Source organism: Schistocerca cancellata, unplaced genomic scaffold, assembly GCF_023864275.1.
Source record: "Schistocerca cancellata isolate TAMUIC-IGC-003103 unplaced genomic scaffold, iqSchCanc2.1 HiC_scaffold_782, whole genome shotgun sequence".
In the NCBI taxonomy this organism is placed as follows: Eukaryota; Metazoa; Arthropoda; class Insecta; order Orthoptera; family Acrididae; genus Schistocerca; species Schistocerca cancellata.
In genome coordinates this window covers 1,612,600-1,627,642 of record NW_026046793.1, presented here as the reverse complement: position 1 = coordinate 1,627,642, position 15,043 = coordinate 1,612,600, and the positions used below count along the sequence as shown (strand labels likewise).

At 38.0% G+C, this 15,043-nt stretch overlaps 1 protein-coding gene across 5 annotated transcripts in view; it reads right to left on the bottom strand.

The window, feature by feature from the left end:
* Nucleotides 1-268: 268 nt before the first annotated feature.
* LOC126143121 (disks large homolog 5-like) overlaps nt 269-15,043 on the bottom strand; it is an 886,848-nt gene continuing 872,073 nt past the window's right edge. For 3 of the 5 annotated variants that reach the window (XM_049915303.1, XM_049915307.1, XM_049915306.1), the window contains 3 exons: nt 5,492-5,657; nt 5,114-5,279; nt 269-573 (listed from right to left, as the gene is read on the bottom strand). In XM_049915303.1, the coding sequence (XP_049771260.1) occupies nt 447-573; nt 5,114-5,279; nt 5,492-5,657 (459 nt within the window). In that variant the 3' untranslated portion in view covers nt 269-446. The remainder of the gene's footprint in view (nt 574-5,113; nt 5,280-5,491; nt 5,658-15,043) is intronic. The other 2 variants (XM_049915305.1, XM_049915302.1) reach the window with 2 other exon arrangements.

Sequence of the window (15,043 nt, the reverse complement as noted above, 5' to 3'; positions counted from 1 at the left end):
CTACTTTGCTGCTAACTCTATTACCAACACATTTAGCAGACAGTATTCACATTTGCTGCTGAATGTACCATAGAGGGAAGGGAGGGGGCAGACATGGACGAGGTGGAGGCGACAGATGGACGGAGAGGGGTGGGAGCATAATCGGTTGGGGGGGGGGGGGGGGGGGGTTGCATACACAGGCAGTGCCACATACTCAGATACTTACATATATGAAATCACAGTTGTGCATCGGTGCATTGCAAAGACCATTACTTTGTAGTAGTATATGAAGAAAGTAGTTTATTTTAATTTACATATTGCACAGATAAACGTGTAAAAACCTATAACTCAACCAGGTTCTTGCAAGTTAACAGAGCAACATAGCTTTTGTCAAGTATTAAAACAATATGATGTTATCTATAAATAAATTTGTAAATCCTAATTTTCAAATATGATTTCCCCACAACTTATTCCTTCATTTGCTTTCTTTCCACGAAAGCTGTTACACGATCCCAGTGAGCTGTATGCTGCAATATGTTCTTTCCATTTACAACCATATCTTCTGGAACACCTGTCTCAAATGGTTGTTGCCACCTAAAATATAGAAATAAAGTGCTTTTTGTGTTGATTACCCACAGCAACAGACAGTGGATGTAAGTGATACAATCAGCAAAGAACTACAAGCACAGATTCACAGGACATCACTGGCAGAAAGAGACTTATGACACTGATATCCAGCTACACATGTAACAATAAGGACAAATAAGATCAGGCATTAACTCACATGTACATGAATTTTTTATTGGATAGTCAGTTCACTAGAAAGGGAATCACATATTTAATAAACTGATAACATTCATCTACTGTTTCAAACAGACTGTCAGTAGATTAACATGTCCATTAAGTCTAAACACTATCTAATTCCTATAATGAATAACAAGTACGAATGCATAAGCACTTAAGATGGATACATATTCATGTTCGGTGAGGAAAATCGACCAAATTTCACAGTAATCAACTACAGTGGAGTCGCGAGAGGAGATCACTGACAGTTGCAACTGACTTGGTGCACCTGCTTTCCGCACGTACACAGTACCTCCATGTTGTCAGTGCTCTACAGACGACTATGCTCCGATCACAATTACTCAATAGTTGACGTCTGTCACTTGCTGCTACAGTTTTGCCACATCTGTTGCCGGCTACCGCTCTGTTACAGGCGGCACAGAAACACGGCGGGCTCGCTTCTCGAATGCTGTTATTGTGTAATGTAGAGCAATGTCTGAAGCGGTTGGCACGAGATAAGACAGCAATAGGAGATGATCTGTCCACAGCCGATTTTAAGTGACACACGACTTAATTGCGCCAGAAGGATCATTGTACAGCCCTGAATTTAAACTTGTGTCCTAAACTAAACAAAACCTAATGATTTGCAATGTAGCCAACAAAGTGGCAGTCAACAATCTACAGCAGAAGTAAAAAATCACAATCACTTTTTTCACGGCTATTAGAGTTAACCTCTACAAGCAAACTCTGAGACCGAAAAACTTCAGTTGCAGTGCTAAAAGCAAATTTTAAGTTCTCTCTCTGACTGATTATCTGAAACCATCCTCTCACTGCCTACACCAGCTGCCGTATTACCAACCATTGAGCAGTCCTGTTTGGCACTCAGTTGCAGGTTATAGACAGCACAAGCAGATTTCAATGAAAAGGGAATGATAGGAAGAAAAACAAGTGCAAATAGATTAAAATTCTGCTTCATGCAATGTCATGCGAAGCTCGTCTAACATAAGCTCGTCTCTAGGATTATAAAAACTGTATATGTAACGCTGAATTGCGCCTTGTGTATCAGGTATACTGAAATACAAAACAAGAGGGCCAGACTCAGGATTCGGGATCTGAAAACATCGTCAAGAAAGAAAGCCAGACAAGCACTTGGAAATGAACCAATTGCTGTGGCAGTTTGGCAACAGTGAATGTGTGTGACATTGTATTTGCTTTCCTGAAATAGGAGTGCTCAAAGCCAGAAGTGTCAACTAACACATAATTTTAATCATACTGTAGTTTCCACCAGTAGTTCCCATGGAAAGCTGGCAACAGTCCTCCCAGCAATCATCTGTTGCCAGCCACTCAATGCCTGCTGTGTGTGGTGAGCAGCACTATCTCCTTTCATATTGTCCATGTTCCATCCTGGGTTTTCTATCCTTTGAAAATTTGCTCTGACTGAGCTATTTTGCACAGATGAATTTGTATCCTGCATCAAACTGTAAGGAATCTAGCTATTACTTATACATCTTTATCCAAATGATTTGAAGGTTTCTCTCTAAATTACAATCTATCTATCATACATATAAAACGCAATGTCGTGAATGACTCATCACACCCAAACCAAACTGCCAAAGACAGGATCTTTAAATCTGGAGAGACTGTCCATCTTATACTGAAGCCATTGTTTAGGAAGGGATTTTTGAAATCCCACGCATAATAGAAGGAAAGCTTTTTGAAAATATTAGCTATTAAGTCGATTTCGAAGATAGCTCTAAAGAACTCCTGAAGTTTCTTTGAAGCTACAGCTATGAAAATTGGTATTTGTTTTCTTGGTTATAGACATTTTTTAAAAAAAAAATCTGCGTTACAGTGTTTTTGGAAATTACAATGCTAATGTGGTGAAACAGAATGAGATTGTTTATGCAAATATTTCATTATGAAGATATTTTAAAGCTAAATCTCAAAACTGCAATTTGGCTTCTCAGTTAGAAATAAAAAAAATAGCTGTTACACTGTTGCTGGAAATTCAACTCCTTAGGGGATGAAACGAGAGATAAAAGTGTGTAAGAAAATATTTTCTTGTATTAAAAAACATTTTAACGTTAAAAATCTGAAAATTGGTATTTCACTTATCAGTTACATATAAAAAATGTGTTTTAGGGATGAACATTTCTATGGAAATGTCTCCACAAGAATGCAAAAGGCATGATTAATGCCCATCTTTGACTCCAGCTAAAAGAATCACTTTTTGGTAAGAAGTACATTTGGGAAAGACCATGCTTCTATGGCATTAATTAGCATGAAAAGTTTAGAAGTTAGTGCAATTTGTGAACAACATAAAAATTCAGTTTTAAAAAATCTGTGCAGAGCACACAGTCTGAGTGAGTGAAGCGGCAGATGCTAAGCTGGTAATCAATAAAACTAACTTTTACATGTAAATTATCTTTTCTGCAGAAGTTAGAATGGGTTAGACTTGTGAATAACTTAATCATGGGATTTTAAATTTAGATGCTTTATTACCAATATGAAAAAAAATGGCAAAAAAAAATAAATAATTTATCCACCGAGTTTTTCCTAAATACCCAGGTTTTTCTCAACCACGTAGAAGATGCCACCAGTGTGGAGCTGGAAAGAAAGAAAAAGAGAGAGAGAGTTATGGAATTATTAGGTTAAATGGTAACCTAACAGGAAGCAAACCATAGAAGATGGTTTAAAAACCACTGAGAACAAACATGTGGGCCGGGACTGTTTAATATTAATCACATTATAAGGCTGCTGCACAACCATGCCACAATGGTTTGGAATAAATTTAGTAGAATGACAATATCAATTGGGAATTCTATCTGCTGTAGAGAAGGAATGCAAAGTTTGTAAATGTCTCGGAAAGCACTAGCACATGTTCACACAAGTAGGACCATCTAACCAGAGCTTCATAAAAGATGCATGTGAAACATGTCCTGTTACCTTTAGTTGCTACTTGCTGAGAATTTCCTCACTCATTGACAGCATTTGGGAGATTCAAATGCATTATTAGCAAGTTTCTTCTTCTGAGTGTATTGTACCAGAGTTCTTGAGAATTTTATTTTCTTACAAATAAGTGTGCATATTGTGAGTCAGAATAGCAAAATATGAGTAGAATGTGCTGTGTATCAGACAAATATTTGGAATATGGGTTCAGGGTGAAAGTGAGGTAAGTTGTGCATCCAGACCATACCTGAATAACAACTGAGAACTATAAACAGTGCAGATCCAGGTAAGGGTACACGTAATTCCAACAGAACAATATACCTGTAATGGTAATAGTTTGCTACCTATGCCACTTTTGCTGAGACTATTTTAACAAACGATACTGGAAATAATGTGTTTTGGACAGATCTTTAATGTGGGATACCAATCTGCACATTTCATTATACAAAAGCACGAGTAAAAAAAAAAAAAAAAAAAAAAAGGCACATTATCTTCGCATACATTTCAATTCAAATTCGGCACTTAGTTTGCTTCTGTCAGTCAAACACAGCACACGACATATGATTAAAAGTAACACCACTATTTTATCACACATATAGATTGAATACATGCAATGAGCATTAAATGTGTAATTCAGGATCAAAAACTGCAAAACCTTTAAGATTGCAGCAGAGTTAACATACACTGCAAAAGATCTCTTTGAGACATTTTCCGCACAGTCTACTGCAATAAAGTGTTGAGAAATGTGCTACCTATAGATCTCATCTTGCAGTTGGGTCTTTGTATCAGTAGTTAGGAAAGCAGACACAGTCTAACTCATTTAGGGAACCCTGGAACCAAAATTACAAATGGTAAACGTCCCAAACCTTCCCTGGTGTGGCAACCGTAAGCAGCATCTGAGCTCTACTGGACGGTTTAATGATTGTGTGTGTGTTCTCTTCCTGTAGTCTTGGGAACTGTCATACTATACATTGGTTATAGAATACGAGTCATGTTGTAAGAATATACTCCAATCACAAGTAAATGAGATGAACAGTGAGAGCACTCAAGATGCCACATATACCTCTCATAGAAATGAAAACAACGAACTGGTGAACAAAGGAATTCGAATTGAAACTTCCAAAACAAAACGCAAGAGTAATAACGTGTGATACTTGTGTAGAACAAATAGGATGTACGTACTCCTGGAGGTCCCTTCCTCACACCTTGCTGTTTCAAACTGACATTACACCATGACACTGCAATAAATACTTCTAAATATGTATGTTACAGTTTTTATATTCTGTAACATAGTAGTCAGTCAGTCCACGAAGATATGAATTTTGTTCTTTCAATTATTTAAATCAAGATTATACACTGGACATCAATTGAAATATAGAAACATACATTTGCTGGAACTCACCATACAGCAATGAGGTCTCTTAATGATTGAACCAGTTGATCATTATTAGACAGTAAAGCATCCATATGTTGATTCCACTCACAGGTATTTGAGAATTTGTTGGAACTTTCAGATTCACGTGTTTCATCTGAGTGCATGCCAATGAGATGCTCTAAACGAGGATCGTCTGAAAATTATTTTTGTTTCATAAGCCATATCAAAGTTTCATCATCCTAATGATTTTACAGGTGTCACTTTGTTCTATTTTATTAAAAATGCAGCATTTTGCAGAAATTAATTCAGCCAGACCATCGTGAACACAGTTCTTACAAAGTTCTGGCACATAAATCTAAAGACCAATCATTATTTGCAATGTTTTTCCAAGTTACCATTTCTTACCTGCGAGGATAGACATTTCAGGTAAACTTAGTGTCCTATGTCTTGCCATCCTCTTTTGCGCCACAAGATCCAGTATATAGAACAAGTCATTATATGCTGTACCAAAGTCCAATGTCTCTTGTAAAGTAGAATCTCTGTTCATCAGTGATACCATGGTTTCATGCAACTGCAATCAAAGAAAGATTGGGGGCACAATTTGGATATTGCAGTTCTGTCATTAACACCTCAAATAATAATAATAATAATAATAATAATAATAACAATAATAATAGAGGTGTTTTGCAGGATATGCTTCCTGCAACCACCCTAGAAGGAAAACAAGAGAGGATGAGATGGTCAGATGAAGTTAACCGACACCTCATGTTCTGTTATTACCAAGCAAGAAAACCTAGGAACCAACACAACTGGATACAGATCACAAGTATACACAAAATTTATTACCAGATACCCAGAATTAAAATTTTTAACAGAACAACGACTAGCTGATCAGATCCGTGTAATAATAAAAAATAACAGGATACCCCAGTCAGAATTAGAAAACATCAAACAACAAGTACAACAAATACTGGAACAAAATAATGTGCAATCAGAAGAAGAAGAAAATACAGTAATGGACTCAAACATCCCAGAGCAAACAAAGGACAACACACATCAATTTTAAACAATCAGAGGAAAACAAAATCTTCAGACAGCCACCAGAACAAGCACAAATAGAACACGAAGTGACACATGTTAGATATAGAAGATAAATTTCAGCTGACATATATAGAATACAAAGACACAAATACAGACATTAGACCATTCTTGCATAGACCGCCAAATAACCCACAAGTCGAAACAACAATAAAAACTACCAACGCAATCATACACAACAAAATAAATGAAAACAACTATGGAAGAGTTACAACTACTGGTTTATATAGGAGCACTCACGACACTAAATATACACACTAGGCAGAGATCAGAACCAACCAACACACAGAAGAAACCCACAAAACCAGCATGGCAACACAGGCTACAGATCAGAATAGAAAAACTGAGAAAAGACATCGGACAGCTAACACAATTTATAAAAAATGAAATGTCAGAAAAAAAAAAAAAACGAAAAAGGTTAGGTAAAATCTCACAACAAGAAGCGATAGAGCAATTAAATGAAAAGAAGCAGAAATTACAAGCATTGGCCAAACGACTTAGAAGATACAAAAAATGTGAAAATAGAAGGAAACAAAACCAAACATTCAACACAAACCAAAAGAAATTTTACCAGACAATAGATAACACACACATTAAAATAGACAATCCACCAAACATAACAGACATGGAACACTTCTGGAGCAACATATGGTCAAACCTGGTACAACATAACAGGCATGCACGGTGGATACAAGCAGAAACAGACACATACAAGATGATACCACAAATGCCTGAAGTGATAATTTTGCAACATGAAGTCACCCAAGCAATTAATTCTACTCACAATTGGAAAGCCCCTGGAAAAGATAAAATAGCAAATTTCTGGCTAAAGTAGTTCACCTCAACACATTCACATCTAACTAAATTATTTAACAGTTACATTGCAGACCCATACACATTCCCTGATACACTTACACATGGAATAACTTATCTTCAACCTAAAGATCAAGCAGAAACAGCAAACACAGCTAAATATTGCCCCATAACATGCCTACCAACAATATACAAAATATTAACTTCAGTCATTACACAGAAATTAATGACACATACAACACAGAACAAAATTATAAATGAAGAACAAAAAGGCTGTTGCAAAGGAGCTCGAGGATGTAAAGAGCAACTGATAATAGATGCAGAGGTGACATATCAAGCTTAAACTAATCAAAGGTCGCTACACTACGCATACATTGATTACCAAAAAGCTTTTGATAGTGTACCCCATTCATGGTTACTACAAATATTGGAAATATACAAAGTAGATCCTAAATTGATACAGTTCCGAAACATAGAAATGAAAAATTGGAAAACTATACTTAATATCCAAACAAATTCAAATAATCACACATCACAGCCAATACAGATTAAGTGTGGAATATACCAAGGAGACTCATTAAGTCCTTTCTGGTTCTGCCTTGCTCTGAACCCACTATCCAACATGCTAAATAATACATATTATGGATACAATGTTACTGGAACATACCTGCACAAAATCACACCTTTGCTATACATGGATGATCTAAAACTACTGGCAGCAACCAATCAACAACTCAACCAATTACTAAAGATAACAGAAGTATTCAGCAATGATATATAAATATGGCTTTTGGAACAGACAAATTTAAGAAAAATAGCATTGTCAAGGGAAAACACACTAAACAAGAAGATTACATATTGGAGAACCACAGCGACTGCATAGAAGCAATGGAAAAAACAGATGCCTATAAATATCTAGGATACACACAAAAAATAGGAATAGATAATACAAATATTAAAGAAGAACTAAAACAAAAATATAGACAGAGACTAACAAAAATACTGAAAACAGAATTGACAGCAAGAAATAAGACAAAAGCTATAAATACTTATGCTATACGAATATTGACTTACTCATTTGGAGTAGTGAAATGGAGTAACACAGACCTAGAAGCACTCAATACACTTACACGATCACAATGCCACAAATATAGAATACATCACATACATTCAGCAACAGAAAGATTCACATTAAGCAAAACGGAAGGAGGAAGGGGATTTATTGACATAAAAAACCTACATTACGGACATGTAGACAATTTAAGAAAATTCTTTCTAGAACGAGCAGAAACTAGCAAAATACACAAAGCAATCACTCATATAAATACATTGGCTACACCACTGCAATTTCATAACCACTTCTACAATCCTTTAGATCACATAACATCAACAGATACAAAAAAAGTAAATTGGAGAAAGAAAACACTACATGGCACAGCCACACATCGATCAAGACGCATCCAACACATGGCTAAGAAAAGGCAATATATACAGTGAGATGGAAGGATTCATGATTGCAATACAGGATCAAATAATAAACACCAGATATTACAGCAAGCATATTATTAAAGATCCCAATACCACAACAGATAAAGACAGACTTTGCAAACAACAAATAGAAACAGTAGATCACATCACAAGTGGATGTACAATACTAGCAGATACAGAATACCGCAGAAGACATGACAATGTAGCAAAAATAATACATCAACAGCTTGCCTTACAACATAAACTTATAAAACAACACGTTCCCACATACAAGTATGTACCACAAAATGTACTGGAGAATGATGAATACAAATTATACTGGAACAGAACCATTGTAACAGATAAAACAACACCACATAACAAACCTGACATCATACTCACCAATAAAAAGAAGAAATTAACACAACTAATCGAAATATCCATACCCAATACAACAAATATACAAAAGAAAACAGGAGAAAAAATTGAAAAATACATCCAACTGGCTGAGGAAGTCAAGGACATGTGGCATCAGGATAAAGTTGACATTATACCAATTATACTATCAACTACAGGAGTCATACCACACAATATCCACCAGTACATCAATGCAATACAGCTACATCCAAACTTATATATACAATTACAGAAATCCGTAATTATTGATACATGTTCAATTACCCGAAAGTTCCCAAATGCAATATATCGTACAGTTAAAAGGAAGTGACACTTGATCAAGGTCCGCGTCACTTTCCATTTTTAACCAGACTTAACGTCTGAGAAAGTAAAGAAATAATAATAATAATAATAATAATAATAATAATAATAATAATAATAATAGCTCCTGTATCAAAAAAAATGGCAGCCTCGATTCTAAAAGAGATGAAATCATTTATTACAGAAAATCTATTTCATTCACTACAGGACCCTCTTCAGTGCAAATATTAGTTTTAAAATTTGTGCAATAAAAGCACATATTATAACTTCAACATGACCTCAACACACAATAAACGTTGGATGAGGAGGATGTTGATGATTGGTTTGTGGGCTGATTAACCGCACGGTTATCAGTGCCTGTACAGTGTCCCAATCTTTACACAGTCAAATTTTAGCCATGTTCACAAATAATGATGAAGTTGAAATGATGGTGCAACACAAACACCCAGTGCCTGGGCAGATAAAATGGCCGAACCAGCCGGGAATCGAACCCGGGACTCTGTGATCCAGAGGCAGCAACGCTAGCCATTAGACCACAAGCTGCGGACGGCCATGTTGAAGTTGTTAGTATGTGCTTTTATTACACGAGTCTTCAATACTTATTTTTGTACTGAAAATGGCCATGCGGTGACAAATCAATTTGCTGTAATAAATTATTTCAAATCTCTTACAACTGACGCTGCCATTTTTCTTCTTTACAGCACTAATACTGTGGTAGTTGAGAACATGGTTTCCAGAGGAATCCAACCTCAATAAAAATAATTTACAACTACAGAAACTAACTTACAAAAATGAATTTTAAAGGGGAAAAAAACATTTTCTCAGCTTCCGGAATGTGTTCGACACAATTTCATACCTTTGACAACAAAACAGGAGCATATGGAATATTGGACAAGCTGAGTGATTGGACTGAAGATTTTCTAGGTAACAGAAAACAACATGTCATTTTCAATAGAGAGAAACCTTCAGATGTACAATACATAAATGTCCTAATGTTGAAAGTACCATGAAGATATTCATGGAAAATACTGTTGTGTACAGAGATGTTGCAACACTAGGAAATTGAATCGAAATCCAACACAATCTGCAAATGATCAATGCTTGGTGCAGGGATTGGCAGGTGACCCTCAACGTAAAACAAATTTAATGAATTGCAAATAAATAGGCAGGAAGACCCACTGCTATATGGCTGAACAACTGCAGAACACTCACTGGATGCAATCACTCCCATAAAACATCTAGGAATGTACGTATGGAGCAGTTTAAAGTGGAATGAACACATGAAACTTATTGCTGCGGCTGACACCAAACAGACTCATTGGAAGATCCTGTGGAGATGGAGGCAACCCACAATGCAGGCAGCTTACAAAACCCTTGTTCAACCAATACTTTATGAACCTCATCAGGCTGGTTTCTGTATCAGACAGGAAAGACACAAGAACAAGGGCATTCAAAGAAGAGCAGCACATTTCGTTAAAGGTTCATTTAGTAAGAGAGTGAAGATGATGCTCAGCTAATCCCAGAGCGACGCTGCAAGAGAAGCATTCTGCACCACTGTGCTCTTTACTGTCAAAACTTCCAAGAGCGTACATTCCTAGAATATATATATGAAGATAGTAATTGTACTTGAGAGAACAGATACCATTGATGACTGTGCAGCTTCTCTAGAATGAATGATACTTGAAACCTTCAGCTGCCTACAGGTGTTGATATACCTCGATGGGGACAGCTGAAAATGTGCCCCCCCGACCGGGACTCGAACCCGGGATCTCCTGCTTACATGGCACACACACACACATTTTCAGCTGTCCCCATCGAGGTATATCAACAACACCTGTCAGCAGATAAGGGTTTTAATTAATTATCATTTATTCTAGAGAAGCTGCACGGTGATCAATGGTATCTGTTCTTTCGAGAACAATTACTATCTTCATATATATAGTTAAAGGCTATCCAGCCATTGACGTTCGTCTGTGCAAATGCGCACAGGTTGCCTGAACTCTTATGGGAATAGACAACTTGGTGTGCGCGAGTAATGAGTGGAAGGGCAAATATCTATTAGGTACATTACGTATATAGACGGTGGACAGTTGGGAATGTGGGTCTCACGGGAAGCGTGCAAGGGATAAGTCCCTGCAGTCGCACTATTCGTCTGTACCCTCGGTGGCTCAGACGGATAGAGCGTCTGCCATGTAAGCAGGAGATCCTGGGTTCAAGTCCCGGTCGGGGAACACATTTTCAGCTGTCCCCATCCACGTATATCAACAACACCTGTCGGGAGCTGAGGGTTTCAATTAATTATCATTCCTAGAAGAGTTACTAGTATATTGCTTCCTACAACATGTACAGGGTGTACATATAGTCCGGGAACACTCAATTATTTATTGCACAAGAACCAAACATTGGACAGATATTATACATGTCATTTTGAAGAGAAACCCTGAAAGTTTTTTTTTTATGTATACCACCACAGCGTAGTTTGGTAAGTTGCTGATAATCAGTGCTAGTTGCAAATGTAGCGCGTTCAGGTGCAGAGCAAGCTTTCTGTGTGTTGGAATTCGAGAAAAACAAGTGTGCTACAGCTGTTCAATGATTGTTTAGAACCAAGTATGGCAAGAAGCCACCAACATGGAAGGCCATTTACCACTGGCACAACAAATTTGTTACGACGGGTTTCTTGTGCCCGACAGAGAGAGGCAGATGTCCCAGTGCAAGTGAAGTGAATGTGGAGCACGTACGAGAGACATTTGTAAAGACTCCAAAGGAATCTGTGAATCGTGCATCCTGTGAACTCTAAATTGCTCCAATGACAGTGTGGAAAGTCCTGTGACAGAAGCTGTCCATGAAACCATTCAAATTGGAGCTAGTGCAGAAGCTCAATGACGACAAAGACAAGTGTTTTGAGTTTTGTTTGCAGTTGCAACAATTGAATGAGGATGGGGATGGCATTGTTGATCGCTTAATTTTTAGCGATGAAGCCACTTTTCACACTAATGGGAAAGTGAACAGGCATAATTGTTGAATATGGGGTTCAAAGCATCCACATGAATGCATTGAATTTGAGCACGATTCCCCAAAGGTAAATGTTCTTTGTGCTGTGTCGCGTCAAAAACTGTACAGGCCACATTGTTCTTTGCCGAGAGTACTGTCACTGGATATTCCTACTTGGACATGTTGGGGCAATGGCTGATGCCTCAAATGCAATCAGACTCTCCGTTCATCTTTCAGCAGGATGGGGCTCCACCCCGTTTTCATTGCGAAGTTCATCGGTACCTGAACACGGAGCTGCCGCATCGATAGATCGTCCTTGCTACAAAAGGGGACAGCTGTTTCATGAAAGGGCCTTCCCGATCACCAGATCTCACTCCGTGTGACTTTTTAATGTGGGGACACATAGATCTGGTGTATGTACCGCCCTAGCATGTGATGTAGCAGAGCTCTGGGAGAGAATACGGGAAGCGACTGCCGCAGTCGACGATAATTTAAAGTATTCTTGAACTTTATGTACACACTATTTCGCGACAAGACCGTGGAGGGAAAATTAGAGATACCCCAGACCTCACATGAAAGCTTATCAGCAATCTTTCTTCCCACGAGTCATTTGTGAATGGAATGGGGAAGAGTATGGGGGTGCGACATTGATACATAACGTACCATCCACCCTCACCTGACTTTGCTTTGTGGAGTATAGATGTAGATGTAGGGAATGGTGATAACCAGCTGACTGCACTTACTTCCATGATCTCATACATTACTGAAATAATTTCAACACAATTTAACCATTGTATCATAACGGAAGCGCATGATCCCTCCTCCATTCTAATATTTTTATTGAACAAATTTTCACATGTCTTCATGTAGCTTAGTCTACCAACAACAAGTAAGGCACTCCTTCCTTTCTTTGGTGTACGAGGGTGGTTTGAAAAGTTCTCGGAATCACCACAAGAGGTCAGCACCAGCACAACGAGTGTTTCACGTGATATTCATTGGACTGTTGTCTGTAAACAGGTGTCATGCTCTCGGAAGAGAGCTGTGGCTGTGACTTGGCTCTGTTGCTCCCACGTAGTGATTTGCAAAGATGGGGGGGAAAAAGGAAGAAAAAAAAAATGAAAATTCAAGATTCGAGCAGAGATTAAGAACTTTGTAAAGAAATGTATGAAAGCAAAGGACATTCATGCCGATTTCCAGAATACACTAGGGGACAATGCATCTTCATATACAACTGTTGCCAAGTGGGTGAACGAATTTACATTTGGTCGAGAGATCTTAGATGATTCGCACAGTGGCCGGCCAAGACGTGTCACTACTCCAGAAATCATTGCATAAGTGCACAAAATAGGTGTGGAGGATCGCCCATTGAAAATGCGTGAAATTGCTCACACTTGCCAGATATCATCTGAAAAGGTATATCGCATTTAAACTGAAGAATTAGAAATGAAAATATTATCTGCAAGATGGGTGCTGCGACTCTTGACATGTGCCCCCACACGTGCCAGCGGCATGGCAAAATTACACGAACTAAGGTATAAATTGTTGTCACACCTACTTTATTCACCTGATATGGCTCCGACAGACTTCCATCTCTTCCCAAAACTAAAAATTTTTCTTGGTGGACGCAGATTCACTTCAAATGAAGAATTGATAGCTGGAATTAACAATTCTTTTGCAAGTCTGGAGGAAACTCATTTTCGAGATGGGATCAAGGCACTGGAACATTGTTGGACCAAGTGCATTAGTCTACAAGGAGACTACATTGAAAAATGAAAAAAATGTTTCAGTGATGTAAGTACTTTTTTTTCTATTCCATTCTGAGAACTTTTCAAACCATCCTCATATCTTAATTAAATTTCCAGCTTCGTATAAAATGCCAAGGTGTTCCTTCCACTTAGTGATACCTGCAACACTTTCTAAAATCTAACAATATTATGGAAAGGACAGCTGCTACTCATCATATAGCACAGGTGCCGAGTTGCAGAAAGGCACAACAAAAAACTGTCAGAAAATCAGCTTTCAGCCAACAAGATATTTATCAAAAATATGCTCCCCCTCCCTCTTCTCCACACACAAATACAACCTATGTTTGTGCCTATCTGCAACTCAGCATCTCCGGTATATGGTGAGAAGCAACTATCCTTTTCATAATACTGTTGCATTCCAACCTGAATTTTCCATTGTTTGACTTTCTACAATCTCTTCTTCATTAAGCACTAACCTCCATACTATTAGGTTGCTGCGTAAGTTCATAGCATTTGTACCTAAGCTTATTAAACACAACAGATACACTTAACAAGGATTTAGTCATCACTGACATATTCTTCTTCAATGTTTACAACAGTCTGCCAATGCCAGGGTAACTTTCCAATTAAACTGTAGGAATCATGTGGCTATCAGGTGAAGAACTAGTCGAGCCATGCTCAGAGGGTGTTTCCATCTGGAAAGGGAGTACCTTGAAAGCTGTTTGATAGAGAGCAGAGAACGTGGAAATCTGAGGTCGCAAAATCAGGTGAATAAGGTGGGTGCGGAGTGACTTTCCAACCCAGCTCCAGTATTACTTTTCAGTCCTGCAGAATGCAGGAGGACATTACTGTGGAGTAGCATCACATCACGCTATCTTCCCGGTCATTGTTCTTGGATTGCATTTGCCAGACATTTCAGTTGTTGTCAGTAAATGTCAGCAGTAATGGTTACGCCTTAGCGAAGCAATTTGTAGTACACCATACCGTCATTGTTCTACCAGATGCATAACATTATCTTTTGTGGATGCATGCACGTCTTGTACAGTGAGTAGCTGCTGCGTTTTCCTTAAGTTAGCATAAAGACATCATTTCTCAACAACAACAACAACAACAACAACAACATACA